Here is an 11,652-nt window from a genome sequence, read left to right on the forward strand (position 1 = left end):
CACACACACACGCACGCACGCACACGCACGCACGCACGCACGCACGCACGCATGCACGCACGCACACACACACACACACACACACACACACACACACACACACACACACACACACACACACTTGGTCTTCTTATTCCACAGCTATACCTGTTTTCAAAACAAAATAGAGCACTGCAGTGGTAGGCTAGTAGTGTGTGCGTGCATGTGTGTCCGTGTGTGTGTGTGTGTGTGTGCATGCATGTGTGAAGAGGATTCAAGGCATATTCAGGTTTAGTCTCCAGAGGGTTCAGTATGTTTGTGTTTCTCTCTGAAGCTGCGAAAACAGAAGCTACGATGAGAACTTTTTTCCTTATCTTTGCATCATCACAGTATGTTTGTGTGTGTGTCTTTATACAAGCACTGTCCTCATTTCACCAAACATTTCCATAACGTATGGTATCTTTTTAATTTCCAGGTCTTCCATCGTGTTCAAGGAACTCAAATGCACATTCCACTGCTCCCAACAGCGATTGCTATGTCTTATGAGAGACTCGTAATAAAAAAATTGGATCGCAGTAGAACAGGCATACCCTTATATATATTGACTTTGAATTTCATAATTAATATGGGTGAATAATTAGAAAACCATAATATTATGCCAGGTGTACCTTTCAACAGCAGAATGGATTTTCACTTAAAGTAAGGAGCTGATACTGGTGTTACAGAGACAGCTGAGTTGAACAACAGGGCAGACCAGCTTAGACTTGTTGACAGTTGCATCAGATAACAGCAACACTAGAACAAAGGAACTGAAAAGTCACACCCAAATGTTAGCAGATGTCAGCACCGACAGCAGAGACCAGATAACTGGCTCTGATAAGTATAAGACAGGACTAAAGATCATTAACCAATAAAGACATGGTTCAAAGATAAATGAAAAAGCATGATACTTGATTGGCTTGGATTGGATAAAGAAATCAATAAAAACATCTATATAGATATTTAGAATTAAGAATCCTGGTATAGTTATCACAGTTATATGATCTGGTCAACAATGGTACACGAAGGAATGTTGATTCAGTCAGAGGAGACTTGAGCAGCCAAGGAGGGGGGTCATCAAAAGCGCCCTCCTCTATACTCATCAAAAGACCACACCGACGGGGGCCATCGGCGGCCCCCCTCTGTTTACTGAAGGAAGACCCACACAGGAGATCGAGGAGGTGGGGGCAGCCAGCCCCCACAGAGGAAACCAGGGGGAGGGGCGGACCACCCTTCCAGAAGAACCAACCGGATTGGACCAAACGTATTATTAAAATGTGCCAAAAAATTATTGGTGGGGAATTATAGTATTTAAGAGCAAAACAGTGTTAGTTCAGGAGCCCAGACCGCCCCCAGGTCTGTGGCTCCCCGCTCCCCCAACCCAGAGAAATGCTGTCGGCTGATTTTCATGTAAGTAAGCTGGATGGTCCCAATGGTTGGTTAGAATTGAATGTAAAGGTACTTATCTTAGAAACCAGGCTTACTCATATGAAAAGGGGCTTACAGTAGATTCTCTATTTTCATTGATGTTAACAATGACTGTTGTATGTACATGTTGGGGTTTTGAGATGCAAACCTTGTTGATCCTTTGTACAAAACAGACATGTTAAATGTATTCTGATAATCCTTGTATGTGAAAAGCAACCTTTTTATTCACTCTGGGCCGCCGAGACAAATAAATCCATGAGTTTGAATTCGAACTCTCCTGTCTGGACTGCACGTTTATTCCTTGCTGGCTATATTGGAAGTCAGATGAGGAGACCAAATTCTATCACTTAGGACCCTTCCTTCCTCCTTCCAGATAGCGATCTCATTGTACTGTACAATAACCTTAGATATTGATAGGATTATACGACACCCTCCTTTTCCAGTGTTTTACCTACTCTACCACTGAACAGAAGAAATAGAGCTTTACTGCAAATTATCTGAATCTTTTCAAACATCTTCCTTCTCATCATAAAAAGATCAGGTCTGTAATCACTGCCTCTGTTGTTGCGCTGGGTTTTGATTTCCTTTGGACTACAGTCTACCCAAAAAGCTCACCCTGAGCTCCATCACCCTGAGCTCCATCATCCTGAGCTACATCATCCTGAACTAAATTGCGTCTTTTTATAGTTTAAACCTGCCTCCTCCCACTCCTCGCTCACCTGTTTCCCAGCGAGAGGACCGTTCTGTAGGACCCAGGCAGACAGCGTGTTGAGGCCTTTTACCACGGAAGCCCCGGGGACCAACCTTAGAGAGTACATGAAAAGCACTTTAGCCTCTACTGTCTTCCCATAGAAAAGAAATGTCCATGATAGTTTGGTGGTCATTTCAGTTGTATCATTGCCACGATACGATCTGTTTCCTCCGGGTACTCTGGTTTTCCCCACGCCATAAAAAAGAAATGCATGCTAGGTATATCCTGCCATTGCCCTTGAGCAAGGTACTGGCATTGAAGCTGGAGTTGGGCTCCGGGCGTCACACTGTGTGGCTGCCCACTGTTCTTAGTTAGTTAGGGTCAAACGCAGAGGATGCATTTCCCCAAAGGGATTTTAATAAAAGAATACATACATACAATTTAAACCACAATACCAATGGTATAGGTATACTTCTTTGGTTTCAAGTTCAAGTTTCAAGTTTCAAGTTTCTTTAATAGTTGTCATACAGAAGTACAGAATACTTTTATACAAAATGCTTCTAACTGTTACGCTCCAGAGACTGTGCTAGACAAGATAGTATGAAATAAAATATGTCACTAACTAATATGGTCACTAACATGATGGTGTTAAGGAAATACCATGACATATTTTTTTTCCGAAATACCACGTATAGGGTATCTTTTTGAAATACCATGATAGGGTATCTTTTGGAAATACCATGATAGGGTATTTTCTTTGGAAATTCCATGATAGGGACATTTCTTCTGGAAATACAGTACTAAAAGGTAGAATCTGTAATGTCGTCAAACAGCGATCTCTAAATATATACAGTAGTATAAGACTAAAGCCGACCAAGCTTTTCCGGTGGGATGCCCCCAAGTTGTGGAATATTTCTGCCACTACAAACTCGGTCTGCCCAGACCCTAGAGATTTTAAAATCATGGCCAGGGCTGTACGTTAACTTTTTTTGCACATAGCACTGGTGCTACAGAGGTTGATAGTTTTGTAGCACAGGCCAAAATCTTGTAGCACAAGTATAAAACGTGTTATATTTGTAACAGTCACAAATGTGCCTATTGTATTTGTGTTATTTAGTTGCAGTGCCATGTTTGGCTGTCATTTAGTATATCGCCATGTGTTATTATTACTATAATACTCTCATATGCTATTTTCAATTAATATCATAAACAACATAAGGAATATTAGCATAATTTTGAGTGGACTGAAGGAATGAGTCAGCGTTAATAGTTTTAAATGCAAATAATTTATTGAAACATAGAAGTGGGGTCGGTTGGGACACACACACACACACACACAATGGGGGACCCTGATGTAAACAAGACAAACGTCTTTCTCTGGTCTGCATCCCCTTTAACAATTGTGTGTATTGAGCCGTACTGTACTGTACCCATTCTGCAATCTGTTAAATAAAGTTTTCATTCATTCATTCACACACACTGTTTCAACTCACCACCCCTGCATCATATTGTAGTCTAGTCTGTCTTCAAACTTCCACTCCTCTCGAAACTTTTTTATATTTGAATATCAACATTATCTGTCCATCCTCAGTAATCCTCAGTTTACTATAATATACGCCTGTCCTGTCCTGAGTCCTCCTGACTAGTGACTTCATCGTCTTTCCAAACGCACGCACGCACACACACAGGGAAGGGGAGAGAGTGCCCCCCCATTTCCCTTTCCCCAGTCCACACTGTGTCTGCTGGCTCTGCGCCTCTGCCTCTGATCAGGATTAGCTTGTTAGCTTGCTAACGTTGTAGTGATTGTAATGGTACATAAACGTTAATTTTGGGCGATGTGCGCATAAAGGAATGGCGACAGTGCAAAGCATGTAGATGCATTTGACCCGTTGCGAGAGAAAAAAAACACCACAGACTTATTTCGGGATGTGTAGGCGCACTGCTGTGTTAACGCAGCAGTGCGCACCAAACGACCAACGCGCTGCTCTGCTTGCAGAAGCACGGATAGGGCGGATATGACTCGTCCAGTTGTCACAGAGTTTTTTCAAAATAAGAGTATCATATGCACCTGAATGTTGCTAGCTGTCGGAGCCTAGTTATTATAGCTGGAGCTGCGCGTGGGCAGAAATGAGACCCGCTACAGGATTTTCAAAATAAGAGTATCTATATGAACCGAATCCCTATCGCACCAGTGCTACTGAAGTAAATCCATTCATCGCACAGACCGCTGTTGCTGTAGCACGTGCGATATATATGTCGCACTGTACAGCCCTGATGGCTGAAAACTCACTTGTTTCATTGGCTTTTTAAGCCTTACATTTACATTTACATTTACATTTAGTCATTTAGCTGACGCTTTTATCCAAAGCGACTTACAAGTTCTGTACGACAAGCCATCAGGAAGAGCACAACTCTATCAGCTGAGTAACAATGTTCATCAAAGTGTTGAGTGCTACAGTGTAGGTTAGTTTATTAGGACAAGTGCATGACAGTATGGTTAGTTAGGGTTAGATTTTTTTTTTTTTTTTTTTTATTCAGATAATGGTTACATCCCTGGTCTGTTAAATGTTATTAGGTAGAGCTGTGTGTTCGACATGTACATTTAGCTGGGGTGGGGGAGACATGTCAGCCGAACACATAGGCTATGCGTTTGGACCTTGATTTTGTGGGGAAATACACAGATACCGTGTATAGGATTTGCCGGCCAGTGAAACTCATACTTGTACTTGATGTAGCAACAGGTTACATGTACCCATTCTGCAATCTGTTAATAACATCAATCAATCAAACACCGCTAACTTGTCTTCTCTAGTAACGATCTGGCTCATGTCTGTAAATCTATACGTCGATCTACATGTATGTTGAGGGAATATAGTATGGCCAGGCATCGTATGGTCATAAGCAGGGCTTGACGTTAACTTTTTGGCTCACTAGCCACTGTGGCTAGTGGTTTTCCAAAGTCATTAGCCACGCAGCATTTTCACTAGCCAAAAATCCCTGCACTCGTGCCCCCACCCAAAAAGTAATAAATATAGGTAATTTCTTCTTCACTAACCCCTGCAGGGGACAGTATCATTGTAATCATACTGCTACACGCCAACTGTACAACTGTTGACTCCATTGTTTACAACTACCTGCGACCAGTGACTCAGCCGCAAAAGGAGCTCCAGTTGGGGCAACGGCTGACTGGGACAAGATGGAGGGTGTGGATGTGGAAGAGTTGTGTTTAACCTAGCAATTACATTGTTGCTCCAAACGCTGTGAACATTATCATTGACACACCTATGCCTTGGCTGTGTTGAACCTAGCAATTATATTATTGCTCCAAACGCCGTGAACATTATCATTGACACACCTATGCAGGGCTTGACGTTAACTTTTTGGCTCACTAGCCACTGTGGCTAGTGGTTTTCCAAAGTCACTAGCCACTCAGCATTTTCACTAGCCCTGGGCAGGTGGGCAGGTGTCAACGTCAAGCCCTGGTCATAAGCCTAACAATATTTTGATAATAAACGGGTGTGTGCAAAATCCCAACAGCAACAACGTCTGAGTAGCTCTTTGCTAAGCTACGCTATCTTTTCTGCTAGCAAGTTAACGTCATCACACAGCCAGGCGTGTTACAATCCGCATGATACCTCTGTCTTCTGCCTTTGATCTCTGAGCACTTCACTTTGTAGCTTTGTGTTGAGGAGCCATGAAGTGACCCTTTTATTTTGACATCCTGTTCTCTCTGTCACTTGTATGATGCGGTATATTGAGCATTTAATATGTATATATAGAGGATTAAATATAAGTATGTATTATAAGCTTCATAATAGGACAAGTAGGCCTCTGATCTAAGCACCAAATGCGCACTGAAAGTCAGTGATTTATGAAGAAGTTATGATTATTAATTAATTATTATAATTAATATTATTATTAATACATATTATTATTATGTATTCTTTCTCCCTACTTGTGTAAAACTGTAAGAACTATAGACTATAAAACTGTAACTTGTGTAAACTACCATATCTTGTGTAGCCCTGGAGACTGGATATAACTAAGGGGCCTCTCTTACCGTTCGTGAAGCCAGGAATGTGACCTTGAAGGTGGATCGCTGCTGCATGGTTTTAACCCTTGCAGTTCTGGGGCAGAGAGCCATTATACACTTTAAAAACTACATGTATGATGTGTAAACATATCAATCAGTGTTTAAGTATATGAGTACTGTATTGTACAGATATATATATATCTGTATATATATATAAGCTAGAAGGACCATGTATTGTATATTACAGCAGGGCAATTGCTTCATTCAATACTGCTGGACGCCCTTAGGAATGTGCCTATGACCTTGTGGGCCTCTGCTAGCCTACTAGATACAGATGAAGACATAGGGTTTTTCCCAACACAAAGTAATCTGTTACTTCTCCAGTTACTGTAACGACTGGAAAGGGAGGAGGGTTCGTCCTTACTGAATTGTGTGTTGATTAGCTGGTGGAATGACATGACTGTATTTGTAGACCAATGGTAAGATGTCTTGATATGATGCAGAACCTGGGTATATAAAGCCCGGCTCGCTCGCTCCGGGTTAGATTTTTGATTTTGAGATTTTTTATTGCCATTCTTATAGAAGCAGACAAGGTTGAGCGATGTACTGGAACCTAGTCTGTTTATTTTTCAGAGTGGAGTCCCTATGCCAATACTCTGTTTTTTAGATGCAAAGAGCTATGCTATGCTATGCTATGCTTGAGAGAGATGTTTTGTTTTTATATTATTATCACTGGATTGGACATTTCCAAGACAGAATCTTTGTAACTTACTTTTTCTAATTAAACCAACTTTGTTAAAATATGTTTACCAAATCGTGGACTGCTTTCATTGAGCTGCTTTATCACAATGTGTCACGACGCTGGCCGCGCCCTGCGTTCATCTGAGGTAACACGGTATATGTATATTCTGGAAGCCATACAGATTAAATCAATTGCTGGTTACTGTTTTTAGCTAAAGTTATATAAAGGATATAATATATATATATATCACTATTTGTTGATTGCAAGCACCAGTATCTCTAGATGTGACGGGCCTATCGGGTTGTGTGGGGATTTGAGAGTCTGGCCACTGCAGGGCCGGACGATCGCTCCGCGGAGTTATGGGTCTATCAAACTGATCGGAGGTTCTGGGGCTTGCAAATGATTATTGCTATTATTGCGCTAATATTACACTATTGGCAGTAGTAATACTTATTAAAAGAGGCTAGGTAAGATAAGAGAATATATTCCTTTATTGATCCCCTTGGGGAAATCCAGGCATCATAGCAGCATGTGGGAGGGGAGGTACAGGTATGGGCATGGAAATAGTAGAAGACATAAATATAGGCAATACTATTAGATCTAAATATAAGAATATGAGAAAGTAACAGTGTAATCAGAGGTGCAGATGAGGGTTTGTATCAGTTATATTATTATGTTACAATGCATATAGGCAAAAAAATATGTAATCTGAATACTATTAGTAAGTAAAGTAAATAGGTGCAGTATACACAAGGTACCCCGACTGGCATGGTATACATATGTTATACGTTGTAGTCTGTGCAGGTTTGGTGGTAAGAGTCAGACATCCCCAGTAGGCTTATAGAATAACAAGAAAATATGTTTTTAAATTATTTATTCTAATGACAACAAATGTATTCTCAAACGACATCACCAGCTGCCCACTGTCTGGGCTTGACATACACATTCACTACATGCACTCACATCGATGGCGGACGCAACCAAGAAAGGTGCCAACCTGCTCGTCGGGAGCAGTTAGGGGTTAAGTGTCTCGCTCAAGGACACTTGGACGCGCTGCCGGGACGAGTCGGAATCGAACTGGGAACCTTCCGATTACCAGACGACCGGTCTACCTCCTGAGCCACCGTCGCCCTGGTACATACATCTGTATGATCACTGTTTTCCTTCAGTTACCGCTGCCTCCCAGTAACGCTGCCTATGAGTGTCTTACCCCTGCAGGTAGGCAGCGTTGGCTTCTGGGTACACTCCCTTCTTCAGGTTGTTACTCAGGTCCACCAACACCTGGAAATGAACCACATTAGCACATTAATGGTTTGGGACCTGAAAGGGGTCACGGACCTTCTTCTAGCGGAGTCCCCACGTGACATTGTGATATGTTGTGATATGTTTCAATGGGCCTTGGTCCCACAACAAGAAAAAAAATGTGGGGTCCTGTCTTGAAAAGTAATACATACATAAATAATATAAATTGCTGATGTAACTGGGATGTAATATCTGGGGCTGTTCCATAGACAATGATTGGCGACGTTATGAGGCCATAAATATTTTTTGTGCGTTTGAGGTGTATATCCTAGCATGGCTCGAAGGTCTGAACCAGAATGACATCCTCATTTGGGTGTAAGAGCTCCCACAAACATTGTATTACCTCGTGAAGTCAGAGCCCTGGTCATTGTCTATATGGAGCAGCCCCAGGTGTTACATCCCAGTTGCATCACCTATGGGAGGGTTCTCTCTCAAACACATACAATGGTCTTATACAAAACGAGTAGCACAGAGAGATTTGCAGTTTGTCACGTGAGACTAGAATATCATGAAACAAAGAGTCACCTTGCCCTTGAGTTGAGGTGCCAGTGTCTCCAGGAAGTCATAATGTTCTCTGTGGACACAGATGAAGATCAGCCTCGCTGACCGGGCAGCTTCAGCATGGGTCCTCACCTTGACAGCACACAGAGAGAAATAAATCATACACTATACGACGCCCGCCCGCCCACACACACACACACACACACACACACACACACACACACACACACACACACACACACACACACACACACACACACACACACACACACACACACACACACACACACACACACACACACACACACACACACACACACACACACACACACACACACACACACACACACACTCAGAATATGCATTCTAGTACACCGCTATACTCCTCTGTCCCTGTTCTCAACAGCCTGTTTCTGTGTCTGTAATGAGTGACAACGCAATAATTATGGTATGTCAAGCAATACAAGCTTGTACCATCAAATTAAATTCAGATCAAGCTGTCTAATTAGGCATTGCAGATCAAATATTATGACTCAAGATCCAGCAATATCATATCAAACCTACCACTAAACATTTTACAGTGTACACATAACATTATAGTGTACATATTTTAGGTGGAACAGAAGGTTTACGAGCAAGCCGGCATTTTGTACACAGACATTTTTCAGATGCACACGAGTCAAAGATTGTTTAGATTTTACATGTGACATAACATAAAGACGGAAATCCAAACGACTTGTTTAAAGGCACAGTTTCTGAATACAGACTGGGTGCCAAATCTGACTGGGTTGTCTTATTTCACAGTAGGCACATCCGAGATGTATGTACGCACTGAAAAAGTGAGTCGTTCATAATGTGGGACCTTTACAGTAATAGTAGATGCACTTTAGATCATTTGAAATAAAGACGTCATCCAGTGGTTGTGTCTCCATGGTTCTCATTGACAAATTATATCGGAGGAGACTCAACCACTGAATGAAAATCGATTATGTGATCAGAAATCTTCATTAGTGTGACTTTAACACACAGACACACACACACACACACACATCTATATACTGACGTGAAAGCATAAAGTAGAACACAACTAAATACATAATACCGTTACACATGTGCTGTAGGCTACCTCGGCTCCGTGGGGCAGGGGGCCGCAGCTGTGAGGTCTGCGGCTGCCGTACACCACCCTGTACCCCGCCTGGAGCAGACGCTGTCCCAGAGAACGCCCCAAGTCCCCCGTCCCGAAGATACACAGCTCCAGCTCGCGGGGCCCTGTGGAGCCCAGAGGACACAGGGACACAGTGTCTCTCAGCTGATCTCCTCCTGGGGTGCCATTCTCCCTAACCTTTGTCGTCATGGCCGGACTGTTTACGCTTCCAGGGCACCCAGCTGTGATACAGCTAAAAGAATCTCAATAGCCTCACCTCTCCGCTATCCTTGAGCTGTCGCAATGTGTCAGCAGGTGAGCTTTAACCTGTCAGCATGCTGCTGCCAGCCCTGGCCGGAGGAGATACAACCTGAACACGTGTGTGTGTGTGTGTGTGTGTGTGTGTGTGTGTGTGTGTGTGTGTGTGTGTGTGTGTGTGTGTGTGTGTGTGTGTGTGTGTGTGTGTGTGTGTGTGTGTGTGTGTGTGTGTGTGTGTGTGTGTGTGTGTGTGTGTGTGTGTGTGTGTGTGTGTGTGTGTGTGTGTGTGTGTGTGTGTGTGTGTGTGTGTGTGTGTGTGTGTGTGTGTGTGTGTGTGTGTGTGTGTGTGTGCGTGCGTGCGTGCGTGCGTGCGTGCGTGCGTGCGTGCGTGTGTGTGTGTGTGTGTGTGTGTGTGCGTGCGTGCGTGCGTGCGTGCGTGCGAGAGAGAGAGAGAGAGAGAGAGAGAGAGAGAGAGAGAGAGAGAGAGAGAGAGAGAGAGAGAGAGAGAGAGAGAGAGAGAGGAGAGAGAGAGGGAGAGGGAGAGAGAGAGAGAGAGAGAGAGAGAGAGAGAGAGAGAGAGAGAGAGAGAGAGAGAGAGAGAGAGAGAGAGAGGGGGACATAGACAGAGAGAGGATGACGTGTCCTTGGAAAACATTTGTTTATTACACCCCTTATCTTTACCTGAATTCAACTTGCATGTGTGTCATGTTGTACATTGTACGCACAATGCCTTTGTGAGTGTGTGTGTGTGTGTGTGTGTGTGTGTGTGTATGTGCGTGTTTATTTGTGTGAGTCATCCCTCCACCCAGCCATTACAGAATGTATCTAATCTTATCTGCCATTGGTCATGCTTTGAGGAAAAGTGTAGACACTGCGGTGGTCGGATGATGGATCAGCAACACCATTACAGCCTCAACCTGGGACTCGAGCAATTCTGTTTAACTTGTCCATGGAAACTGGGTCTGACTTTCACAGCTGAAACCAGGCAACCTATTGTGGCAGTCGGCAGAGGAGCAGGAGAGGAGAGGTGATAGAATTGGAGGACAATTAGGCATCAATACTTTTGAAAAATTGACCTGTTATTTGATAATTTTCTGTTATGTATTTCATAAAAACAGGTATTAAACCATCAAATAATTGGATTCGTCTAGCTCAGGCATCAAATGTACAGTTTTTATGATATGTTTTATTTGTTGTGTGCTATGTTTGCCGCAACCCTGTTACAAATACTCAGGAAGCTGAAAAAAGTAAATATGTTCAATAAATCCTTTACAATTAAGTAAAGAAAGTCACATGCTTACTGAATACTGATTTAATTTCAGATAAAACTTCACTTATATTAATTTAAGCAACTTTGAAATCGATCTTGCCCAACTTTTCAATAGTCACATCTTTCTTTTTACAAATTTCAGTATTTAATTTATAATATTTGTTCAAATACATTATGCATTTAATCATGCAAACTATTAAATTTAAAATAGGTTAAACCACTGTGAGCTGAGAAAATCATGTACGGTTATTTGAATAAAAATGAT

The 11,652-nt window shown here is 42.5% G+C and overlaps 1 protein-coding gene across 1 annotated transcript in view; it reads right to left on the minus strand.

Moving 5' to 3' along the window:
- The window catches only part of LOC311246543 (metalloreductase STEAP4-like), a gene marked incomplete at both ends in the record, with an annotated part of 69,270 nt that extends 59,201 nt beyond the window's left edge, over positions 1 to 10,069 (minus strand). The window contains 4 exons of the mRNA XM_084336693.1: positions 2,166 to 2,250; positions 8,123 to 8,193; positions 8,740 to 8,847; positions 9,842 to 10,069. Coding sequence (XP_084192819.1) covers positions 2,166 to 2,250; positions 8,123 to 8,193; positions 8,740 to 8,847; positions 9,842 to 10,069 — 492 coding nt within the window. The remainder of the gene's footprint in view (positions 1 to 2,165; positions 2,251 to 8,122; positions 8,194 to 8,739; positions 8,848 to 9,841) is intronic.
- Between the last annotated feature and the right edge of the window lie 1,583 nt (positions 10,070 to 11,652).

This window comes from Notolepis coatsorum, assembly GCF_963971535.1.
Source record: "Notolepis coatsorum genome assembly, chromosome: 19".
NCBI classification, from domain to species: domain Eukaryota; kingdom Metazoa; phylum Chordata; class Actinopteri; order Aulopiformes; family Paralepididae; genus Notolepis; species Notolepis coatsorum.